The 27,412-nt window shown below is 33.5% G+C and overlaps 1 protein-coding gene across 2 annotated transcripts in view; it reads left to right on the forward strand.

Annotated features, from left to right (window-relative positions):
* Positions 1-27,412, forward strand: part of LOC117566037 (relaxin receptor 2) — a 41,347-nt gene that overhangs the window by 9,720 nt on the left and 4,215 nt on the right. Inside the window, exons 2-12 of one of the 2 annotated variants that reach the window (XM_034245489.2) lie at positions 8,171-8,590; positions 8,888-8,999; positions 10,268-10,339; positions 14,823-14,900; positions 15,021-15,092; positions 18,740-18,811; positions 20,287-20,358; positions 20,436-20,579; positions 20,726-20,797; positions 22,171-22,314; positions 22,434-22,550. In XM_034245489.2, the coding sequence (XP_034101380.2) occupies positions 8,171-8,590; positions 8,888-8,999; positions 10,268-10,339; positions 14,823-14,900; positions 15,021-15,092; positions 18,740-18,811; positions 20,287-20,358; positions 20,436-20,579; positions 20,726-20,797; positions 22,171-22,314; positions 22,434-22,550 (1,375 nt within the window). The remainder of the gene's footprint in view (positions 1-8,170; positions 8,591-8,887; positions 9,000-10,267; positions 10,340-14,822; positions 14,901-15,020; positions 15,093-18,739; positions 18,812-20,286; positions 20,359-20,435; positions 20,580-20,725; positions 20,798-22,170; positions 22,315-22,433; positions 22,551-27,412) is intronic. The other variant, XM_052008293.1, reaches the window with a different exon arrangement.

Here is a 27,412-nt window from a genome sequence, read left to right on the forward strand (position 1 = left end):
TTTGCTTATTCTTATTTAATTTCGTGTTCTTCACTTGTTTACAACAACTTTTTCACCAAATGCGAATTGTATTTAAAATTCCAACTGATTTTCTAGACTGCACAATCTCCCTTTCTTTTTCTTGCCATCTTTTTCTCACTCTCTCTCTCTCTTTTCATAGCTCTCTTTGAGTTCTGCTGATCTGTTTCGACACTCCAGCAAAAACATTTGAATCTAAACATTGGCGCGAAGTGAATAAAACTTTTGGAATTTCTCAACTTATTTTCTTCATTTTCTTCTTTTTATTTAATTTGGCATGCGGCATTTTAACCCCTCGAAAAAACAAATTTGCTTATCTTATTTGAACTTAAAACATATTTACGGTGCTTCAATCATCTGATGACGCTTACGTCACAACTTTAGAAAATCAAGAAAGTTTTAAGAGGCATCAGCAAAATGCGAAATTCAAAAGCATTCGCTATGCATAGGTTCATCTATTTTATAGTATAGTATTATTAAAAGCATTAAAGCATAATTTTTAGTGTTTCCACTTCCACTTTAAGACAATATTTTGTGTGGCTTACACTTAAATTACTGAGACATTAAATTTTCTATTTTATGTTCTTAAAATTTCTTAATAAGCACTGTCAAATCATTTAAGTTATGGAAAATATTCGAATTATCGAGTGGTAAATAGTAGAAAAGTCACGTTCATATTAGATTTGGTTTTAATAGATGAGAAAACTATGGGGAGAGTGCTCAACTGTGAGATACTTGCAACTCATTTTCAATGCAAATAAAACAGTGTTGTCTTATTCTTAAAATATACTAAATAAATATACTAAAAGGCATTTACGGATAGATTTGGTATATTATTATACTGCTGCAAATATAAAACATATATACCAACGAAATATACTACCACAGGATATATTGAGTATATCAATATACTACTACACACAAAATATGAATAAAATATACCGACTTAATACAGTAAATTATACCAAAATATTATACTATATGAAATACCTTCTACTCAGTTTCAATGAAAACAGTTTTGTATTATTCTTAAAATATACCTAAGAAATATACTCAAAGATATTGAAGGATACATATATTTGGTATATTATTATACGACTGCATCCGAAACAAATATAAAATATACCGAATAAATAACCTATATACTATTGTATATAGCAACGAAATATATATACTACTGCAGGATATATTGACTGTAGTATACAAAATAGTTATAAAATATACCGACATAATACAGTAAAATATACCGAACGCTATACGTCAATATTATACTATACAGTTTTGTATTATTTTTAAAATATACAAAAAATACTCAAAGATACCGCAATCTACGTTTGGTATATCAACATACTACTACATCCATAACAAATTTTAAAAAATATACCAAAGAAATGCACTAAAATATTCCGAATGCAATATATCAATATACTACTACATTTAAAATATACTAGATAATCAACTAAATCAAACATCATCCTTTGATTATTCATCGCAACATTGAAATATGTTGATTATTAGGTATTTTATATTAATGAAATATTTTATAAATCAAATTGATGACAGAATGCGAACAAATATTTGAGTAGCTTAACAACCCTTTTAAAAAATAAAATATTTAAATGATCATCTTAATAAATGAATGGCAAACATTAACAAGTGAGCCAGCATCTTGTTTGCTATACTCCCCATCGAAGTCACCTCTCTAGGGTATATTTTTTTTTAATATGCTGACTGCTTAAAGCAACGTTCTTCGTTCGAGGCTCTTAAAGGTGTAGTAGTTAGCACCTATTTTGGTATTTGGTATTTGGTATTTGCCAATGCCTCTGGGGAATGAAAAAAAGACGTCATGCGCCAAGGCGAACAACTTGCTAATATACTAAAGCATATTGTATATATAAAATATATTGCAAGGTGGAAGATAGCGACCAAAGCACTCGATACAACCAACTCAATAATCGACAAGTTGTTTACATGGCCATCCCCCAACCAAAAAACAAGAAAAAAACACCGAATTGAAATGAAATGAAATGATGAAGAAAAGTCCCGACACGACCCGATAACATTTACCGCAACTATTTCTGTGAATGTCAGTGTACTCGCTATATCTCTCAGTCCGTCCGTCTGTCCGTCCGTCTGTCCGTCCGTCTGTTTTTGTGTGCTATAGGTTGATCGTTTTGGCTTATTCTTTATAGCTCTCGGTCGCTATTTTCGTGGCGTTGGTTGCCGAGGTGCTTTAATTATTTGAAATGGGCATAAACAAAAGCGGGCAATTGACCGCTTTCAATGTAGTGGAGAAGTGTATTTCATTTTTTTTTCTTCGGTTTTGGTTCTGGTGGGGAGTGAAGGGTTTTCTTTAGTTGTTGTTGTTGTTGTTGGGTTGCCCGCCCAAGACGTTGTGTGTTGTTGCCAAGGCGCCGGCAATTGGAATTTATGTGGCAAAAGTTGTAAAAGGCCTAGCTACGCTCTCTTGCTACCTTTTCTCTTTATATCCCTCTCTCTTTCTCTTTTTCTCTTGCACTTGGCAAGCTCATCAATCAAAGCGGCGCGTTGCCAACCAAACATTTCAATTTGCCGGCAAATGTGTTGACAAACGTCCTCAGGACACACACACACACAGAAAAAGAGGGAGAGGGGGAGAGGGAGAGTTAGAGGGAGAGAGAGAGAGAGAGAGCCACAGTCACGTCTCGAGCTGAGCTTGTTTACACGACGCTACTGCAGCGTCTTTTACTGCTTTCCCCCACTTGTTCTCCCTTGCTGTCACGCTCTTGCATTTGCCTTGGGTCTTACAATCTTCTGCACATTAGCAACACGTGTCTCTCGCCGTCTCGCCTTCTCTTCTTCTCTCCTTCTCGCACTTAATTACACTTTTATAGAGTCATCGTCGTTTCCCCTTTCCGCAATTGTTGCTAGTTGCATTGCTGTCCCTGAGTTATGAGCTGATGCAATTCCTTCACTCGCCCATTGTTGTAATCCCATCTCCGTCTCCATCTCCCTCTTCTCCTCTATTCGCAATGCGTCTTCCTTGTTTTTGTTATTTACTCACTTCCTATAACTTGTGTTGTTCATCTTGCTTGTTGCTGTTTGCCCAGCAACTGAGCTGCTTTTCCATTCAGCTTAGTCTATTAATGCTCTGCTCTTATGTTAGACTCACCATGATGACCATCTCATCACAGAGCATCATCTGTAGTTGAAGTTCATTAAGCACTCATCCACCGCAGAGCCATGAATAACTTGCATAACTTTCTTAATTAAGTAGCAATTCTTGCGAAATTTTTCGGGATATGCTCAAATCAAATATGCGTACTATATATGCCGAAAATTCTTTAAGATTGCGGCTGTAATTTGCTTTTAATCAATTGCGACAGCTTGGGCAAATTCTTCAAGAGTTCGTCGCATCTTAAATAAAAGCTTTAAGAGCGTTACAAAATATCTTAATAGATTTTATGTAAGCAGAAAGTACTGAATATATTTTGAAAGATTTTGTAAATTTTCTAATGTTATTTTAAAATTTTCTAAAAAAATTATTACATTAAAATCAATCATTATAAAGCGTAGTAAATTATGTTTCCAATAAAATATCACAGTTCTCTTATGATATAATTTTCTTTCGTGTCGTTGTTTAGATTTTAAATTTCACAAAACAATTATATGAATAATCCTATTTGCCTATTATAAATTTCAACTCCAATTTCTTTAACAATTAATAAGTAATCAATTATTTTATTTTTTAAACTGTTCCTATATTTGTAATATGAATTTTATAATTTAAAATTGTAATTATATTAATGTTAGATATTAAAATTTGTTGCTTTTGAAATACTTTGAAATACAAAATTAATATTTAATTTACTATATATATCATTTTCTTATAATATCATATTGAAATATTAGCAAATATTATAATCACATTATTCAATTGTAATTTATATTTCTTTTACATTTTCATTCATTTTGTATTTATTTTTTTGAATTTTCACAGCATATCCCATATTCGATCTATTTTCGTGTTGTGATTTTTTCATTTGCCACAGCATAATTTGATTCATTGTTGTTGTTGTTTTTTTTTTGTTGCTTTTTGTGCAACTTTCATTTGACTTGTTTACCACATGAAAAGCTCATTTGTTTTGTTTTTATTTTTAATGATGTGTGTCTCTCTCTCTCTCTCTCTCTTTCTCTCCCTCTCTCTCTGCATTACATAAGGAAATTCCTGCATTGTTTTTGCTCGCAGGCTCGCCGGCATAGAATATACATATGTAATTACAAGCTCACCTAGAGCTCTATAAGAAATGATAACTATGCAATTCATTAGCAGTATTTCACAGACAATGTTTCCAAGGAGACCTTAGAGCAAATATTTGTGTTAGAAACAAAAAGAAAAAAAAAACAACCTACAATTTGCTTAATTTATTTCTCAAGTTTTCTTTTGTTGTATACGAACATATTTAGGTTTGCATAGATTGAGACTTTAATGGATATTTAAGATGTATAGCAACAGTTTCCTATAAAAACAGAATTTATATTTAATATGGTTTTCAGTTGATTAATTATACTGTGTGGTCATAAACCAATGCGCATTGCGTATACTTAATGTTTTGCCAACCAATATTTAAATATTATTTTAATCACACAATTTATTCTAAAACAATTTCATGGGAATTGTTGAAGAAAGAAGCTAATGATTAAAATATGTTTAACATTTATTAAGCATGATTCATAGGGTATTTTCCTGGTCGAGTTGATTGCGGTTGCCAAGTTTTTTTCGTTGTTGCTGTTTAATTTAATTTGATTTCGCCCATTTCGCTCTTTGTTGCTGTTGCTGTTATTGCCTTGTGTCTGATTTACATTTATTTGTTTACCTTTTGCTGTGTGTGTTTTTTATTATTTTTATAGCCAAACCGTTGAAATTCTCATTTGCTGTCAGCGCAGCTATCAAAAAGTCGCCCACATTGATGGCTTATCGATGAAGCAGAAAGTGTCCCTCTAGTAAAATCGCCAACTTATCAGAAAGTGTAGTGCACAAAAAACTAGAGAGAGAGAGAGAGACAGGGAGAGTAAGAGTGTCCTCTGGAGTATTTCACGGACCATTGAGCCATGGCCCAAATGTACTGTGCATAATTTTTATTACAAGCAATTTTATTGCATATTTTACATATTCTCTGCACATATTCGCAAATTGCGATTCGCTTTCAATGGCATTGCCCCAAAAACATAACAAAATATAAATACACATAAAAAAAAAGCCCATGCCACATTCCATCATTCCGCTATCGCCAGTTGCCAGTTGCCATTTTGGGGCATATTGAATCCCATTCCATTCCATTTCGTTCCATCTGGCAAAATGCATTGTAAAAAGAGCTGTGCATTAAATGCAATCGTTAAAAATGATAAATTGTTAATGCATATGAACTACTTATTCGGGGGGAACTGGAACTGGATAATTGAACTACTTTTATGAGTTCGTTCCACTTGATTAGTTCGACAGCTGAGTGTTCTGTAAACAGTTTTGTTTTCTGTAGAGTTGTTGTATATTTTAGTATATACTACTATATCCATAATATACCATAGAAGAGATATATTATGAACATAGTAGTATATACCAAATATAGACCTTCGTATATTTTTGCGTTTTTTATGTAATATTATTTGGCATATTATGAACATATTAGTATATCGATATACCAAGTATAGCTTAAGGTATTTTAGTATTTTTATAGACATATTCAGCATTAGTTGATGGTCATTTGGAGTACAAAAACTAATCGATCTTTAAAGTTGATCTCTACAGTTGTTACCTACAAAATGTTAAAGCTAATCTACCCATTGTGAAACCACAAACAATTTGGCCAAAAGCTTTTAGTCAGCCACTTGTTTTGGCCTACTTGAAACGAGATTTATTGGAGCCAAACACTTTTATTTCGTATATCTGCTTCGATGCGGCCTCAAATCGTGAATTATTTCAAATTAAATCAGAAAATCTGAACTGCGTTTTCAGCACAATCTTAGGCAAATCAATAATTTGTAATATTTTATTATGCGAATTTTTATTTATTTGGCCTCCACACAAGAGATTGACAGCTTTCTGTTTGCAAATCGCATTCTATATGTTATATATATATATATTTCAAGCGATTTGTGTATTTAAATCCATTTAACAAATTTTGTGAGGTAGGTTGAGGTCGCGACTGCAATGTCAGCAATGTCAGTTTATATGGCAATTTCATTTGTGTTCTGGGTACTTAAATTAATTGCAATTACTTGCAAAATTTACAAATACTAAAAGTGCTTTGGTTATGTTGATGTAAACATCTAAAATTTTCAAATGTAATTCACAAACAACGCATTTGAATTCGTTGGAAAAGCGTTGAGAGAAATGCAAGCAAATTGCTTAAGTTCTTATTAAGTGAATTAGGATTTGTGTAACTCAAAGTATTTATCTTTTCTTATGTGGTATATCGATAAGCTGCTGCATACAAAATATACCAAAAAGTATCTCATATATAAAATGTCCCCTCTCTACTACATGTTTCGTATATATTCTAAAATGCCCTATCTTCTTTTCATACGTAGTATATTGATATATATATATATACTGCTACATGAAAAATATACTAAAAAGTATCTCGAGGATACACTAATATCTTATTTCTCTCTTTTTTTTCTTATGTGGTATTTCGAAATATTGATACATGCAAAATATACCAAAGAGTATCTTAAATATTTATTAATATCTTCTCTCTCTCTCTCTATCTCTTGTATTCTTAGTGCTACATAAAAAATGTACTAAAAAGTAACTCGATTAAAATCTCCACTCTCTCTCTCTCTTTCTACAATCCTTATGTGGTATATCGATATACTGTCACATACAAAATATACTAAAAAGTATCTCGACTAAAATCTCCTCTCTCTATCTCTCTCTTCTATTCTCATGTGGTATATCGATATACTGCTACATGTAAAATATACCAAAAAGTATATCGTAGATCCACTAAAATATTCTTTTTCAATTATTTTCTTATTTGGTATAGAAACAGACTGTTACATGCAAAATATACCAAAAAGTATCTCATGGATACAAAATAATCTCCATTCTCATATTTTTTGCTACATTAAAATCTCTTCTCTCTGTCTCGCTTCTTTCCTTATGTGGTATATCGAAATACTGCAACATACAAAATGTACTAAAAAGTATCTTAACTAAATTCTCCTCTTTCTCTCTCTATCTCTTCTATCCTTATGTGGTATATCGATATACTGTATCTCGACTAAAATAGAAATGAGAGAGAGAGCTTCTATATCTATATCGATATGATGTTTCATACAAAATGTATGAAAAAGTATCTCGAGGATATACTAAAATCTCCTGTCTCTTCTTATCTTATGTGGTATATCGATATACTGTCACATACAAAATATACTAAAAAGTATCTCGACTAAAATAGAAGAGAGATAGAGATTCTATCCTTATGTGGTATATCGATATAATACTTTATACAAAATGTATCAAGAAGTATCTCGAGGATATACTAAAATCTCCTCTCTCTTCTTATCTTATGTGGTATATCGATATACTGTCACATACAAAATATACTAAAAAGTATCTCGACTAAAATAGAAGAGTGAGAGAGATTCTATCCTTATGTGGTATATCGATATAATACTTTATACAAAATGTACCAAAAAGTATCTTGAGGATATACTAAAATCTCCTGTCTCTTCTTATCTTATGTGGTATATCGATATACTGTCACATACAAAATATACTAAAAAGTATCTCGACTAAAATAGAAGAGTGAGAGAGATTCTATCCTTATGTGGTATATCGATATAATACTTTATACAAAATGTATCAAAAAGTATCTTGAGGATATACTAAAATCTCCTGTCTCTTCTTATCTTATGTGGTATATCGATATACTGTCACATACAATATATACTAAAAACTATCTCGATTAAAATCTCCGCTCTCTCTCTCTCTCTCTTTCTACAATCCTTATGTGGTATATCGAAATACTGCATCATACAAAATATACTAAAAAGTATCTCCTCTCTCTCTTCTATCCTTATGTGGTCTATCGATATACTGCTACATATAAAATATACTAAAAAAAGCATTAACTTATACACTACAAACTACTCTCTCTTCTTTCCTTAGGTATATTGCTGCTCTCGCTTGCCACAATCTGCGTGGCGAGCATCACACAAAGCGTTCAGCTGACGAGCTCCATGCAGAGGCATCTCGTCTACATGCTGGCCGATGGCAATGGAGCTGGCGACGGAGCTGGCGGCAATGCTGGTGAAAATGTCGAGCTGGTGGGAGCGGATGCCGATGCCGATGCGGATGCGATATTGTTGCCCGACGAGAAGGACAATTGCCCGGCTGGCTATTTTCACTGCAATACGACGGCGCAATGTGTGCCGCAGCGGGCGAATTGTGATGGCAGCGTCGATTGCGACGATGGCTCCGATGAGTGGAACTGTGTGAACGAGGTGGATGCCAAGTATTGGGATCACTTGTTTCGCAAGAATCCATTTGGACGCCAGGGGATGGATGACAAGCCGATTGGCGATTGTTGTGAGTGAACAAGAGTGTATGGTAAAAGAAGAACAAGGTCAAAGCAATTAAAGTGGCGCCAACAAGCGGACGGTAGCAGATACTTGCTATTAGTACATTATGCAAAAAAATCGCATGTAAATTTTGCCAGTTGAGGCCATTCAACGTTGCAGGCAGCATTAATTGAAAGCACAATTACGATTATTCGCAATGCGAATATCAAATATAATGACAACAAAACCACAGTGAAGACTCGCTAATGTGCACACCATTATCTCTCTCCCGCTCTCTCTCTCCCGCTCTCTCTCTCTCATTCAGCTTGGCTGAATGCCAACTTTAGCTGTCCTTGTCGTGGCTACGAGATTTTGTGTCGTTTCCAGCAGCTCACAACGCTGCCAGCGCATCTGCCCAACAACAATCTGGTAACGCTGTAAGTATCGCAAATTTCAAGTGGAACACTGTGGAATGAAACACAAAAAAATTAAACCAGAAAACTGAAACGAAATAGTATCATTATCATGTTAAGCTGTTTGTCCGTCTGCCTTCTTCTGTGAGATATATTCGATTATTTAAATAGCTTTATAGTTGAAACAAGTTACAGTTGTATCTTTTTGTAAATCTGATCTGTAAATTAGCTGAAAGCATTGCTAATATTAGATAAACGTATGCATGCTTAGTATCAATTTGTTGTTTAAATATTGATTTATGATTCAGAATTGATTACGGAATCATAAATTTAAAGTAAATTAAAGATTTTAAATTTTTTATTATGTTTTTTAATTTGCGCTTAGGAATCTATAGAATTGACTTCAAGCCAAGCTATTTCATATTCGTGCTATCTGCTGTTGAGTTATTACAAATGCAATGAGATTTTTGGTACACAATAATAACTAAAGTATTTTTGATGCATGAAAAATGTAAATTTTATTTAGGAAATAATAATAATACTTTTATATGACATGGTATATTTTTAATGTAGTAATATTAATATACCAAGTATAGCCTTTGGTATTTTTTCGTGTATCTTTTGAATGTAGTAGTATATTAAGTTACCAAATATAACCTTTGGTATATTTTAGTATTTTTGGTATATACCGCTTTGTGTTACTTATAACACAATTATCATAATACTTTATTATGACACGATATATTTTTATTGTGGTAGTATGTTAATATACCATATATAGAATTTGGTATATTTTGTAGACTATATATTAGTATTAATATACCAATTATAGCCTTTGGTGTTTTGCCCTGTATCTTTTGAATGTAGTAGTATATTAATATACCACATATAACCTTTGGTATATTTTAGTATTTTTGGTATATACCGCTTTGTGTTACTTATATTGCATCGGATAGCAGATATCTCACAGTCTTTTTTTCGTGTTGTGCTATGTTTAATTAACATTTATATTTGCACTCATTTTCTTCTCTTAAGTCTCTTTTTGTGCGACTTTAAATTTATGAACATTTCTCCAGCTTATTTGAATGCTTTCGCTTTGCGGTTGCCTTTACTTGAGGTGGCTTCAATTGCTTTTTCAGTGCAGTGCATGCTATTTATAGCTGGGCATATTTATCTCATGATACTATTGATTGTTTCTAATGAGCGTTTTGTGGTACATACAATGAAACGAGTGTACAAATATACATACATACATATATACATATATTTTAATTGACTTGCCTTACTTGCAGAGACCTCACGGGCAACAGCTTTGACATCATCAACGAGAGCTTCTTCAGCGCTCTGCCCGAAGTGGAGAGTCTGTGAGTATCCGAAGTGTATACAGTAGTGGTTGGATATTACGGGTTAGTTGTGCCAGCGCTTCATTAAAATCGGCAACTGGCAACCAAATGTGAACGGCTTTAGAAGGCACACAGAGTGAGAGTGAGAGAGAGTGAGAGTGAAGGAAGAAGAATGCGAGATGCGAGTATTAGCGTCATGCTGTGTCTCCCTTAAGCAGCCACATGCTGTGTCCCATACAAATTACACATACGCACACACACACACATGGCAAGAGTTAAACACAAGAAGAAGAAGGAGTGCTCGGGAGGGGAGGGGGAATGTCTTGCAGGCGATTGCAGTTTATGTGCCACTGTGCCACAAAACGACATTCGCCCACGCCGTCCACGTCCAGGCGAAAGCCGTAAAAGTCTTTGTAACATACGAGCCAACTGCTTCGTTAACACTGCGAGAACTTTAAATTTTCATAGAATGCGACCGGGCAATGGGGCACAGTGAGGCAAAGTGAGGCACAGTGGTCAAAAAACCGATTGCCATATATTAAACTAGTGAAAGCGACTTTAAATAAACGTATTTTGTATTAAATTGAAGTAGTCAAAGAGGCATAGAGAGAGAGAAAGATAACGAGAAAGAGAGAAAGAGAGAGAGAGAAAGAAAGAAAGAAAGAGAGAGAGATAGAGAGAGAGAGAAATTTGGAAAATGAAATATTGAGATTTAGAATGGATATAGAAATAAAAATAAATGATTTTTGTAAATAAATATAGAAATAAGAATATATATGGGACAGTGAAAGCTTGAAAGAAAAGAGAAAAAATATAAAAAAAGAATAGAAAAGAAAAAGAATAAGCGAGAAAGGCAAAAGAGAATAATTATATGTTAATAAATATAAAAAGAAGAATATATAAGGAAATAATATTCAGATTTGTTGTATAATTTATTTTAATAAAGTCAATGGAAGATAAAAAAGAAAAGCCTATAATGATTAGTAGATGAATATGTGAAACTTTTTTTTAAAAAAATCAAGAAAAGCTATTGTTAGATGATTTCAAAATGAGCTGTCTCTAAGGAAGTTTACCAAACTTGGGAAAGAAACGATTTGTTAACAATATGATGAGAAACTTGTAGTTAGTGGAAAGAAAGAACTCCATCATTGAAGAAGAAAGAAATTTGAGCCACAGTTAAGCAGCAGTTAACGATAAAACGAAGACGACATTTTGGCCTGCGAACTCAGCTGTTGCATGATAGAATTAATTTAAGTTAATGCCTCAAATTTTGTAGCTGTCGTTGTAAAACATAAATCAAATCATCTCTCTCGTTTCGCTCAGTGTATGCCGCAGCTGCTTGTGTCTGTGTGTGGTCAGAATTGTGTAGTTAATGGCTCGTCAGTCCGTCAGTCCTTCAGTCCGTTCAGCTAACCATCTATCTGTCTACCCAGCAGTCTGTGACGCTGTTGGGAGCTCTCGTATATTGCCTATTGGTTGGATGTTGAACGTTGCTTAAGCCTAAGCACTTGGAAATCCATCATTGCACAGCCTGGCGATGGCGCTCTCTCCCTCCCTCCCTCTCTTTCTGTCTCTACCTCTCTTGGTGCTTTGTTCTTGTGGCACATGTGAATGTGCCGCACCATAAGCTGCTGTCAAGTGTTGCGACGTGTTGCCATCGCAAAACATTTGTGTCTCCTCTTGGGCGCGCTGTTGACGTGTCAACGCTTTTTAAAATTGACAAATTTTGCGCCACGCCCTAATTATATATGGGCAGCAACGGGAGAAAAACGGGAAAAGGACAACACGAAAAACGATGACGCTCGACATCCCGACATCCCGACATTCTACATACTCACACTCTCAGTCTCAGTCTCAGTCTCACTTTTAATCTCACTCGCTTTCGCAGCATTGCGTAGGAGGCGTAAAAACATGTGTGAAAATTAAATTGACCGCAGGCAGCGGCGTTATCTGGTGGGTGTCTCAGATGAAAAGCATTGCAAATACAATATGAGAAAACATGAGTAGGTGAGCTCAGCCAAACAAATGTTGAAGTGTGAGTGAGATTGAGCAGAAAAAACTATTTCATAAACTAAAGTTGTAGTTGTCAAAACGAAGAATTTAAATGGTAGAAATTTAAAACTAATTCAATTTATTATTTTAAAGTGTGAGCTGAGAAATATGGAATAAAAAAAGGTTAAAAATGTTGAAGAAAAAGAATTTTGGTAAACTTTTAAAACTGTTTATTAACTCTTGCTAACAAAAGAAATTAGTTTGAGAAATTTTATAAATATTATTTGTATTCCATGAAATACTTAATATTGAAGTAATATTAGTTAAACCAGAATTTATATGACAGCCATTTTATTGAGCAGAAAAACTATTTCACAAACTGAAGTTGTAGTTGTCAAAACGAAGAATTTAAACGGTAGAAATTTAAAATCAATTCAATTTATTATTTTAAAGTGTGAGCTGAGAAATATGGAATAAAAAAAGGTTAAAAATGTTGAGGAAAAAGAATTTTGGTAAACTTTAAAAACTGTTTGTTAACTTTTTCTAACAAAAGAAATTAATTTCAGAAATTTTATAAATATTATTTGTATTCCATGAAATACTTAATATTGAAGTCATATTTCTTAAGCCAGAATTTATATGACAGCCATTTTATTGAGCAGAAAAACTATTTCACAAACTAAAATTGGGGTTGTCAAAAGCAGAATTTAAATGGTAGAAATTTATTTTAAAGTATGAGCTGAGAAATATGAAGATGACAAAAATTGGATAATAAATATGAAATTGGAATTAATTTAGTTGCATTAAAGCAATCGAAGCCAAAGTTCAAGATGTGATGAAAAGGAGAGTATAAAAAAAAGGTTAATAAAATAAATGATATGGCTCAAAACTCTATTTGATTGTTATGTATTCTGGAAATTGGAAGTGCAGTGCGTATACTTGATATTGCGTATACTTGTTATTGCAGCCATAGAACGGCTTAGAAAAGAATGCAAACAATTGTGCTTCTTTTGATGGAACATTTTGTTAGTTTCAGCGCTTCAGAACTATGCAAAATAGCCTTTTCATTACCATATAACAAAAGTCTGAGAGCTGTATGTGTAAAAAATTGAAATGCGCTGAAACTGTGGGAGTTCCGTTAGCAGTTGCGTTGTTGTTGTCCTCTCACATGCCACACAAGTGCGACACGAAGTAACGCCCCAAGTGACGCCCCACACACACAAAGGCAAATACTTTTGCGCTCTCTTCCTCGCAAAAGTAAACTTTTTATACCCGCTACCCATAGGGTAGAAGGGTATTATAACTTTGTGCCTCGATGAGATGTATCAAACAGGCTGATGGAGACATCTCTGCCCAATAAAGTATATATATTCTTGATCAGCGTCAACGGCAGAGACTATATAGTTATGTCCGTATATATCGATATACCAAATGTAGCCCTTGGTATTTTTTTTAGTATTTTTTCAGTATATTTTATAATAGAGTTGCATTGACAATAGGAAGCGAGTGTCTCAAAGTCCGTATATATCGATATACCAAATATAACTGCCGGTAGATTTTAGTATTTTTTTGGTATGTTATTGTATTATATTTTTAGATTAGGGTTGCATTGAAAATAGGTAGCGCGTAACTCACAGTCCGTATATATCGATATGCTAATAATCTAGCATTCGGTATATTTTTAGTATTATGTGGTATATTAATTTTCAGTATAATTTTAGAATTAAGTTGCATTGACAAGAGGAGGCGATTGTCTCAAAGTTCGTATACATCGATATACCAAATATACCTTTCGGTATACCTTAGTATTTTTTTGGTATGTTATTGTATTATATTTTTTTAAATTAGGGTTGCATTGAAAATAGGTAGCGCATAACTCACAGTCCGTATATATCGATATACTAATAATCTAGTATTCGGTATATTTTTAGTATTTTGTGGTATATTAATTTGGTATATTTTAAAATTAATACCACCTTTTTGTCTTTATTCAAAGTGAGTAGTACTATATCAATATACCAAATATACTATTCGGTATTTTTCTAGTATTTTTTCCGTATCCTAATTTGGCACTGTTCTGCCTTTATTCGAAATAGGTAGCGCGTAACTCACAGTCGGTATATATCGATATAATAATAATCTAGCATTCGGTATATTTTTAGTTTTTTATGGTATATTAATTCGGTATATTTTATAATTAATACCGCACTCTTTTGTCTTTATTCAAATACTATATCAATATACCAAATATACTATTCGGTATTTTTCTAGTATTTTTTCCGTAGCTTAATTTAGTATAATTTAAGAATAACACCGCACTGTTCTGCCTTTTATTCGAAATTGGTAGCGGGTATCTCGCAGTCGAATACACTCGACAGCAGCTTTCTTACTTTTATGTGTGTGTGTGTGTGTGAGTTATCAAGTTGGCAATTGAATTGTATATTTATTATTAAGTTTAATGCATTGTTTTACTGTAATTCTATTTATGTCTGCAATCTGAATATCTTTACAGCGTGCTGAAACTTTGCTCAATCCGTGAGATTGCCTCGCATGCATTCGATAGACTGGCGGCCGTTCCATTGAAGACACTGTAAGTGTGAGGCGGGAGGATGCGGATATAACTCATAATTAAGTCATCTTATTTATGTGCACTCAATTTATTTGTTGCTTAAGTTGCCCTTGTGTTTTTGTGTTTTTCATTTCTTTGCAGTTATATGGACGATAATAAATTATCCCGTTTGCCAGAGCATTTCTTTGCCCCGGGCAATCAATTGAGATTGTTGTAAGTATTACTTACTGGCGTAATTAAGATGCTCCCGTTAACTGCATGCGATTTATCGATATCGAGCTGCCAGCACCTTTCAGACAGAGTGAGATAGAGAGAGAGAGAGAAAGAGAGAGAGAGAGAGAGAGAGAGAGAGAGAAAGGGGAACAAAGAGAGAGTCACAGAATTTGACCTTGCTTAGAGAGTGAAACACACTCATTGAACTGTGTTAATTTGATGACAATGCGTAGACAATAAAAAACAGTACTTTCGATTTAACACAGCTGTATTTTGATGCACAAGAATTTCTTTATTAAAATTGATTGATTTTTATGATGATGAAGACGATGTGACAATCATCATTTCATCATTTTACATTTCCTAACTCACTTCAGTTTAGTCAACTTTATTTTAAAAACATACAACTTAATGCACAATCCCAACTCAAGGTCATAAATAGAAGTTAAAGAAATTTAATCAAAGTGCAGCCCTATAAATATATATTTTTGTTTCTTATTTCATTTACATTCTATAGCTTTAATATATCGATTTTGTAGATTTAATTCTGAAGAAACATAGACAAATTTTTTAATTTGATTGTTTGGACAATTTTTGACTGACAATCTGGTATATTTACTACTCTATGGTATATTTTGAGTATAGTACTGAATCAGTATACCAAATAGATGATTTGGTATATTTTTAGTATGGTATATTTTGAATATAGCACTGTATCAGTATACCAAGTAGATCATTTGGTATATTTTTAGTATTTTGTGATAAATTATTTAGTATATTTCAACAATAATACTGCTTTTATTCACAATGTATAACGGGTATTATACAGTTCTACTGAAAATAGATAATAAATTCCATTGAAATCTTGTCGAATAATATTTATTTCTATACCGTATTTCATTCATGTTCCATCATCATAATTTTTTAGACATATAATACAATAATATTTTTTGGCAACATTTCATCTACATTGTATCATTATTTTTATCTCTTTGCTGTTTCTCTCTGTTCTGTAATATTTAATTCCATTTTCAATCTTCAAACTTTTCTTGAAGTGTTCATTTCTTTAAGTGTAAAAAAGTGTTGCATATTCCCAGGCGCGCACAATCATAAATCGCGCATACGACGTGTATCGCAGGCGTTAATTTGTTATTCACTCGCTGCTCCACACACATTTATTAACAGACTAACTTATTTATTAGCTTTTGGTAAATTGGCAATCGCCATTTGCCACTCGAATAAACTGCAGAATTTAGTTGGTTAAATATTTATGCGCAGCTCGCTAATAAAATTATAATAAATTCACAATTAAAAGCGACAGTTTAAGTCAGTGGCCCCTCGAATTGAACAATGCTTAATTATTATCAGCATTATGCTAAATGCATTGTTTATTCACTTTCCGCAATAGTTTTGTATGCAAATCCAGCAAATAAATATCAAGTGTAAATGAGAGTTTAGTGGGAACTATTTTTGTTCTTTTTTACATTTCAACTTTTGTTTTTGTATATTAAATACTTAATAGTTAGCAATAAATTGTCAAAGTAAATGCATTATTAGTTTGGAAAATTTAATGGCAAATTTCAACATTTAAGAAAAATATTTAAACAGCAATTTGTATTCTATCACAAACCTACCAAGAGTTTACAATATATTTTAAAATATGTATTTAAATTGAATAATAATTTAACAAAAATTAAACTCAAGTTAATTTGGCTTTAAATTAAAGTAACTCATTTTGTTTAAATTACTTTTTTTGCAACGCATTGTTTGCATATATTTTATGCGCAACTGTACTAAATGGAAACCAACAAATTCGTTGCCAACTTTTAGGCAAAGCGAAAGCAAAACACAAAAAAAAAAAGGGGGGCATATTATCTGACTAAATGAAAAATGCTGTAATTGCCAATAACTATAGATATATGAACGCAGATATTGTACTCGCAAAAACACACACAGAAGCTGTGAGAAACACAGAGAGAGAGAGAGAGAGTGAGAGTGAGAGACAGTTATGTGCACTCGCAATTGTTGATTGTATCATCAAATGTATGTGCAATCAGTGTGTGTGTGTGTGTGTGTGTGAGGGGGAGGTGAAAGGTGGAAAGGTTATGCAATGAGTCCCAACTGATGATAATCGCCCACACACACACACACACACACACACACACACACACACACACACACACACACACACACACACACACACACACACACACACACACACACACACACACATTCTCTCATTTATTGTCTCAACAAACTCGTTCGCTTTTGTTGCGTATACGCATCGTATGCCATTTGGGGTCATAAAGTCGCCCATTGTTTTGGTCTCAGCTCAGAGGCAACGTTGAGGTTGCAGAGGTTAGAAAAGCTCAACGTTCGACTGAGCTCCACAATAAAAATATTAGCACAAAAGTAAAAGTTGCAGCAGAGATGCACGTTGTTCCGTCCGTTGTTGGAGGGCCAAAGACAACAGCTGCTGCAGACGGCGACAAACAACAACAACTCAAGCGGATGCGACAGCAACACCAACAACGACAACAACGTAAACAAGTGAGAAAGCTTCAGTCGAGGGTGCGCGACTCCGAGATACCCGGCACATCTTTTAAATTAAAGTGAAACAGTGCGGTATTATTCGTAAAATATACCGCATTTATTTAAAATTATATACCGAATACATTATTTGGTATTTAAATATACTACTACATTCAAATTATACCATAAAACGCAAAATATACCAGGTTATTAATCAAAGCAACGAAGTCCTAACTCAACTGAAAATGTAATAAAATATACTGACAGATATATTACATTCAAAACATACCATAAAGTATAAAATATACCAGATTGTCAATCAACGAAACCAACTTAGCTGAAAAAGTATTAAAATATACTAGCAGCTGTATTTGGTATATTGCTATAGTATTGTATTCAAAATATACCATAATGTACAAAATATACCAGACTGTCAACCAAAGCAAATAATAAAAAACTAGCTAAATATACCGACAGCTGTATGTGGTATATCAATATACTATTACGATCAAATTATACCATGTGATGCGCAATTGTAAATCAAAGAAATAAAGTCCTGACTGTATCAAAAATTCGTGACTTTAGCTTCAAAATGACACTGGCCATTTATTTTTTTGTTTTCTTTTCTTTTTTGTGAGACGGAACGTGGTAATAAATATAATTCAATCAAAAATGCTAGATCTATTTTTTATAGTCTGCTTCTAACACATATTTGCTAAAGGCACCAAACTGTAATACCCTTCTACCCTATGTAGGTAGCGGGTATAAAAACATAAACAACTCAGTTACACGTTGTGGTAGAGCAAGAGAAAAAGGACTAAGTAGGAATAGGAAGGGGAAGAGGAAGAGGGTGGCGACGATTTTTGGGCATTTTCAAGTTGACATTTGGCTTGGGGCAAGTTGCCATGCAGATTGCATTTAATGGCTTATTAAAATACTCTCAGACTCTCCCCCACTCTCAATCTTTATCTCATTGTTCCTCTCTCTGGCTTTGTGCTCATTGTTGTGTGTGGCACATTAAAATGACATTACGACTAATGTGGCAAGTTGTGAATTTTCGTTTCGTTTCGTTTCGCTTCGTTTTTTACTTCTTCCTTCTTTTTTTCCACCTGCAGAATTTTGGCACGCAATCGACTGAGCAGCTTGAACGCTGGCGATTTTCGCCATCTACAACTCTTGGAGGAACTGTAAGTAGCCTTTGCATGACCCAAAACAAAATTCCTCTCGACACTCTCAGTGGCGTGCCATAAAATAAATCTCGTTCTCGTTCTCTCGTTTGGGGTCGCATTCAGATAAATTACCTAATTAATTTGTGATGCTCGTAGTCGAGTGCTTGTTACCTTTTTGTTGCGGTCATTTTATGAAAATGTCTTCTCGATACCTCAATCATTTTTAAATTGCAAACAACACTGTCCGCAGGAATAGAATATTAAATTTATGAATAATGTTAAAAGATTGGTAATGTTATAGCTATATTTTTATGTTATTTGCACATTTTATCTAAATGAATTCTGGTGAAGTTTCTGAATCACTTTAAACTGAACACAAATTTGTTAGGTGCAAAAATATTAAGATATATATAGAAAAAAAAGGAGAGAAAGAGGTTAAAAATATTGAAATTTTAAATTGCAAATATAGAGTATATATAAAAAATTGAAAAATATTGGTATTTAAATTTGGTCAAGCTCTTTAAATTGATTTTTAATGTCGTATTTCAAGTGAATACATTTTCAATTAAAATAGCAACAAATATTAACGGCACTAAAGCCTAAAGATTCCATTAATATTATTGGTTAAATAATATGTTAAACTTGTTATTTATAAAATATTTGATAATCATTTTTATAGGTATGAATGATTATTATTTGCCTTTGAAATTTCATACTGTTTAAGATGTGTTAAAATATAAAGATTTTTATAAATATTATGCGTTCAAATTTGTTTTTATTATTTATGCTGTAGGATTTCTTAAAATTCTGTGCAATTTAATTGAAATTATGTATGTATGTTTATGTTAAAATTTATATCTCTATATTTTTTATATACATTTTTCAGTTTTGGGTCTTTAATTTATTAAATTCTTTCTCGAATGTTTGGTATTTACATATTTGAATTATTTTCATAGTTGGTCCACTTTTTTATATTATTTTTTTTTCAATTCGATTTTCTTTTAAATATTTTAATAATATAATTCGTTTTAAATTTATTTACAACTTGTTATTTATTAACTTGTTTGCCAAGTACAAACTTTTGTTTTTAATCATTTATCTATTTCCTCAATTTGTGATGAATAAAACGCCTTAGCTTAAGGCTGCACATAATCAAATTAAACAGCTTTTGAAATTTTCCAGTGCGTAATTATTTGCCATTGTGAATTCAGCTTGAAGCTTAAAGCGCCCTTTTTTTTGTTACACATGGCAAATGTCTCTTTCTTTGTGTTGTTTACACTTTGTGCCTTAAATAATTCAGAGGGATTTTTATACGTATCTCAAGTTATTTGTGATTTAAAGTCTCTCAACTGTCACACATAATTGGTGTTCCTCGGCTGCATACCGATGAAAATGCCTTAAAGGAATTTCCCACGCAAGTTCTTTGACCTTGGCGCAACTAATTGTTGTTGTTTGCTTTCGTTTCATTTTGTATTATTTCATTCTTTTTACAGTGATCTGCGTGGCAATCTGATAACTGAGTTTGGGGCAAGTGTTTTTGGACAACTGCAAAACCTGGAGGTGCTGTAAGTAAAGCGCCATAAATCACGCTCAACATGCCACGCTATCTCTCTCTTTCTTTCTCTTTCTCCCTCTCTGTTAGTTACCTGAATGAGAATCGCTTGCAACAGCTGCAGCCGGGCATGTTTCCCACCAATTTGCAACATCTTCATACGCTTTCGCTGGCCCAAAACCAAATCACCAGCATTGCGGCCAACACATTCACATTTCCGCATCTGCGACACTTGTATGTATGACTAAAGGGGGCGTGGATAAAGGGGCAGCAAGCTCACATACATAGTTTGCATAGCATCAACAAAGACTTCTTTCTCTCTAAACAACATTTTGTAGCAACATTTTTGCGCCTCTTTTTTTATTTTTTTTCTCTTGCAGATTTTTGGCCGGCAATCAATTGTCCCACATACGCGATGGAACCTTTTGCAACCTCAGCTATCTCCAAGGATTGTAAGTTGCAGGCCAAAAGCGTAACAGTAACGAAAAATATAAAACACAATCAAGTGACTGACGGTGTGCATACCCTGTAAACAGATAGAGGTGCTAAACAGCAGGGGAATTTAAGTGCAAATAACAAAAGCTTAGATTTCCATCAATTTGAAATGTTTTTCTAGGCAGATTTGAATCGAATTTAAAATGTTTGAAATCACATCCAACACTTCCCTATAGTTTTAAACTGTTATGTGTTATTTATAGAGCCAAAAACTTTAATGAAAATATTTTAAAATACATCTAACACATGTGCGTAGTTATTTTTTGGAGTACTTGAAATCACAACTAAGCATATAACTGCTGTGCTATAATCTTAATTTTGACTTACATATGTATTGTCTATGGCAAAAATCTATAAACTTCCCAAGTGTCATTAAGGTTCTCCTTAAACTGAGCGAACCATTCATTTAAAAGCATTTGGACGGACGGCCTGACGGACGCATTTTAAAGGGACACTGCAATAAATTTATTTATGCCGCCAATAATTTATTTTCATTTTTTCTACACAATAATTTACTTTTTTTTGTGCTTATTAAAGCACATTTATTTGTGAATAACAACATGGCGTATACGTAATATTGCGTATATGATATATTACGTATACGCCACTTGCACCGACAACTGAGCACAGGGTATAGCGTAAAATATGTGAGCCACACGCAACCCCGAGATAGGCGTATAAAAATCTGTCGCGACTTGCGTTGCTGCGTGTCCTCAGAGTTTTCCAATTTAGTTGGGCTTAAGCTGCTCCAAGGACAATGAAGAAAATGGTGAGAGAGGGGGCAAGGGAAAGGGGGAGCGATTGCTTTGCCTGTTGTTTGTGTGCGCTTGAGGAATTTCATTTATCAATAATGGGCCCGACAACAACAACAACAACAACGAAAAAAAGGGACAGCGTTTTGATTGGAATGCGGAAAACTAAATCTGCTCACATCTAAAAAAAAAAATGCATAGAAGAATTTGCAAAAAAAAGCAAAAATTTAGAGAGCACATAAAAGCGGAAAACTAATCAAATGTGAAGCAAAAAATAAGTTTAAAAAAAAACCAGAAAAAATAGAAAGGAAGTTGGCATAATGCATATTGAGCAGGAAAGGTTGATTTGCATGCTGTGGCATGCAACAAATGGAAGCAGCAACGCAGCAGCACACACACTCATTGCCACATTACGTGCGATGGCAAGTTTAATGATGAAAGTTTACTCCAAAGGTGGCGACTTCGAAATGTTAATAGCAGCCCAAGCCCAAGCCTGAGAAAATACTATAACACAAAACGAAAGAGAAACAACGTGAACTTTGCGCTGACGGAAATGTTTTCTTTTTTTTTTTTTTTAGACATTTGAATGAGAATCGCATTGAGAAATTCGATTTGCATGCCTTCGACTGCCTGGAGAATTTGAGCTCGCTCCTCTTAACTGGCAATCGCTTTAAGACTCTCGATCCGGCAGTGCTGCAAAATCTGAGCAGTCTTGACTTTATGTGAGTACCGAAGAAATCCCGCGTTTATAGTAGAATGCCTGAAACTGAAAATCCTTGTTTGTAATTGCCAACTTCCCTTACTCTTTCTCTTTCTCTGTCTCTTTCTCTCACTGTGGCAGCTACTTCTCGTGGTTCCATTTGTGTCGAGCTGCGATGCATGTACGCGTCTGTGATCCCCGCGGCGATGGCATCAGCAGCACCTTCCACCTGCTCGATAATCAGCTATTGCGCGGCAGGTAAGTGGCAAACAGTCAAAGTACACAAACACACACACACTCACACACACACACACACATAAAGGGTGGAGGGAAAGGACAACTTAATCCCTTGCTGCTGCTTCTGCTTCTGCAAGTAACGATGCCTTTCTTTATGTTTATGTTTATGTTTATGCTTAATATTGATGTTGCTCCCGTTTCTGTTGTTGCTGTTACTGTGCGTCTTTTACGACTCTGCTCTGCCAACACTTATTTCGGAGTCAAGCATTCGCCATGCTATCAAAGATTAAATACTGTATGCATAGCTCCCTTAAATGATTAATCCCAGCTAAAATCAATTACTTAAGTCACCGCTAAATTAAGCTAATACAGCATTTAAATACATCTTATAATAGTCAAGTAATTCATGGTTGCCAACAGTTACAAAAATGTACAAGTTATTTAAGAAATTGTTAAATGACTGCTTCAGTCAAGTCTGGTATATTTTGAATGTAATGGTATATCGATAAGTTAAGTTAATACAGGATTTAATAACTTGGTATTAAAGTATTTCATGTATGCCATCAGTTGAAAATGTTACAATCTATTGCTTGAGTCGAGTCTTATTAACTTGGGTTGACAATCTGGTATATTTATTTTAAATCTAATGGTATATCGGTATATTAAATAGGTATATTTTAGAATAATACAGCAGTACTCTTGTTTTATTAAAAATGTGTAGCGGGCATCTCACCATCGAGAAGCTGCTTCAGCTGCTATGTTTTTAATGTAATGGTATATCGATATACCAAATATATCACTTGATATATTTCAGTATTTCTTGGTATATTTTATATATTTTCAGATTATTCTAAAATAAAAATATGTATCGAGCATACTCGACTTTAGTTTTTACGTGTTCACTTTACTTAAACAAAACTTCTAAATTTTAAATGAATTATTGAACTGTTTATTATTAACAACCAATTGCTTGCCTATATTTCAAATAAGTAATTTGATAGATAAGTATTTGTTTGTTTTTCCTAAATTTTAACATCTTCCTTCATTTTAGTGTAATTTGATATATAACTGGTATCAAAAATAATAATTTTATAAATTTTAAATGATTAATTAAAGAGCTTTATAAACGATTAATTTTCCTGTGCGACTTTAATTAAATATTTCGCCATATTTGACTTTTACAAAAAATTTTTACACCTTCAATGAAATATTTAACATGTTCATATTCATGCAACAATATTGACTGCATTTCAAACATACAGAAAATAATAAAAAAAAATGTTAGAAGTTCATCAACTTCAAAATTCAACTGCTAATTTTAGTCGGCAAAATATATTCGTGCCTCACTTAATTTGAATTTTCGTGCTATGCCCTAAAACTTATTTAAACTTTCGTTGTTTACCCCGAAAACCAAGTGCACATTGAACAGCAGCTGAACAGCGTGCAATTAAAAGTCAACTTGTCTTATTTGGAAAATCACTTTGAAAATAGTTAATTGGGAATTGCGAAGAATGTGTAATTGGCGCGCTAAGTTGGGAACTTAAATTGCGTGACTTGCAAACCCAATGGGCAGCACTTAATTACCGTTAGATGTTGGAACGGAAGTTGGCCATTCATTACAACTCAATTGAATCAATTGCACTGCACTTCAACATTGTTGAGCCACACACACACACACACACATGCCACAGGCAATTGTCGAAAACAGACTATAAACTAAGCATTTAAATAGAAGAGAGTGCACAGGAGCAGAAAGAGTTTCAGTTATATGTACTATAAATTCAATTAAATGTTGCATTTTTAAGATGATAGAATTCAAACTACACTCGTATATTAATATACCTTACACATACTAAAATATACCAAAGACTGTATTTGGTATATGAATATATTACCTTCAAAATATAATTTAGAGCTCAAATCGTGATAATCAACTAAACCAAAAAGTTCATGTGTTCACCTTTCAGAATATACTATATTAATATACATTAAAATACTAAAATATACCAAAGTCTGTATCAATATAATATTACCTTAAAAATATACTATAGAGTTCAGATCGTGATAATCAACTTAACCAAAAAGTTCATGTGTTCACCTTTCAGAATATACTTTATTAAATACTATATTAAAATATTAAAATATACCAAAGTCTGTATCGATATAATAGTATTACCTTAAAAATATACTATAGAGTTCAGATTGTGATACTCAACTGAACCAAAAAGTTCAGGACTTCACCTATTCTAATATACCTAATTAAAAAATATACCAAAGTTGGTATATCAACATACTGTTCATACTTCAAATACAGTTAAAAAAAAATACTTGAACCCGTCTTCACATTTAAATTTTTAAAAAAAGTTGATTCTTCTGAAATTAATCTAAACGCATCTTTATAAAATTACAGAATCAGATCAAACTACTGATACTTGCGGATTCCCAGAGTTTATGGCTTAAGTTAATTCATTGTTATTATAGAATTAAAATATTAAGGCAAAAATAAGGCAGCAACGTTCTCTTTTTATGCATACTCAGCGAATTTAATAATAAACACATATAACCTTCGCTTGAAACTTAGTTGAACTTGAGAGTGAATGATTGTAATCATCATCAACGTTGAGTTCAGTTGTAAAGAGCACGACGAAGACGTTCGCGCAACAACAACAAATGCATTTGATGTTGATGATCATTGCTGCCAAGTGGAGCTGGAGTTGAACCTGCAGTTGCTGCTGCTGGTGCTCCTAATCCTAATCCTGCTCCTTCTCCTTCTCCTTCCACAGCTACTGCTTCAGTTGTAATTGCAGCTGCTGGTAGCTGCGATTCAATCATCAAGCCATTGTGACTCACACATGGAACGCCGCCGCCTCGATTACGCTCAACAATATTCAGATTCAGATCAGGATTAATATCGGCAGTCGAGCTGTTTGTTTGGTTTTGACGCTCGTACTCGAAATGCATTGTAAATTTAAAAATTTTGATTGTTTTTTTTTTTTTTTTGAGTTAGTTTTTGTAAAGTTTCGATTGCGGCAGAGTTTAAAATATTATTGAGTACTAGTGCCTGGCATTGACAGAAGCGAAGCTTACTGAGGAAGCTACTTGGATACACAATATTTCTATCATTTAGTTAGACTCATAATCAATATGCTTTAGTACATTTGCTATCACACGTTTGAGGTCAATGTTAATTAAACTATTTATTTGAAAATAATTTTACCACTTTAAATAATCTATTCCAGCATTATTGCTTCTTAATTATTAAATATGTAGGTAATCTAATATTTAGCATTAGCAAAGTTGGCTGTCTTATTTTGTTGTTCAATTTTTGAACATGGTAAATTTGCTGCCCCACGTTGGGCGCCAGTCACTTTTGGCATGGCACTTGCCACGCTGCACCTTAAGGCAGTTGCAAGTTTTGGCAATGCATTTCTCATTTGGCATTTTCATTTGCCAAGAAAACGACAAGCAACACCAGATACGGAGCGAGACTCAAGAGACTCAAGAAACTCAGTCAGTCAGTCAGTGAGGCAGTCAGTGAGGCAGTCAGGACTTGTCGTCAGCTAACTGAACTGAGTGATTATCAGACTGCCAGCCACGTAGAGCGAACGAGACAAGAGACGAGAGGCCCTGCAGCTGCTGAACTAACATACGTTGGCGTCTCCTTCGATGGAATTTTCATGCGAAATGAAAATTACGTTTTTCCTAGTTGTTTGTTTGTTTGTTTGCATTACATTTACATGCTCGCTTCACTTTCAGTTCAGTTCCGTTTACAGCACTTCGGCTCCTTTTCAGTTTTTCCAGCTTCCCTTTTGGCAAGTGTCTAATGTGAGTGCTTGAGTGTGAGTGTGAGTATGAGTGTACTCACACTCATTCGCCAAAGCAAACATTACAAGGCACGTTGTGGCATGCAGCATGTGGCATGCTGTGTTTTCGTTGACGTTTTCATAAAAATTAAATACTTTACCATTGTTTTGAATAACTCTTAAGCAATTTCGCAGCAGCTTCTTCTCTCCTATGTTCTTGTTGTTTGTGTTTGGCTTAGTCAAATTTCCACTTTTCTCTAAATCCAAGTCAAATTTCAAGTTGCTGCAACTTTTTGCAGTTGCTAACAGCTTTCTAATCACTTATGCACATATAGTACATATAAAAACACACACTGTTCTAAACTATGTTATCTACTTTCACCGTATCTACGGTTTCAGCAGATCAAAACTTTTGCAACTTTTATAATTTGTGTTGCCGGCAGACAACACACGCCTTCCACAAGCATTACTTATTCATGTGCCGAGTGTTGCTTTAACAATTAATACTATAAATATAGAGTTGTTAAAAAGCTTTTTCTTTAATGAGAAAGTTTTTTTGCAGTGTGAAAGCTTTACGGTTTCTGCTTATTTCGCTGTGCAAATTGTTTGCGTAAAGTAAATGAAATTCTTTAAATTCTTATTAAACAGCTTAAAGTTGTTGAATTTAAATTGATGTACTCCTATTTTATTTTTTAAGTAATATTTAAAAGTAGTTCAAAATGTGTATAAAGCACAAAGAATAAATCAACTTAAAGCTCTTAAAACCTAAAAATAAAACCTCTTCAAGTTGCTTTAAATTCTTATCAAATAGCTTAAAGTTGTTGAATTAAAATTATTTCACATTCTATCGCCTTTTTAACTAATCTTCAAAAGTTAATCAGGTTTTGAAATTAAATTAAATAAAGCACAAATATTCAATCAACTTAAAGCTGTTAAAACTTAAAATAAACCCACTTTAAGTTGATTCATTTGTGCAAGCACAGTCATCAATTAAGTTTCAAAGCTCAAATGTAATATTTTCAAAACTTCAAGGTTATAAAGATAACACTTTAGAATTTTAGCTAGCGTGTTTCAGTTTAG

The sequence above is a fragment of the Drosophila albomicans genome, chromosome X (assembly GCF_009650485.2).
Source record: "Drosophila albomicans strain 15112-1751.03 chromosome X, ASM965048v2, whole genome shotgun sequence".
NCBI lineage: Eukaryota > Metazoa > Arthropoda > Insecta > Diptera > Drosophilidae > Drosophila > Drosophila albomicans.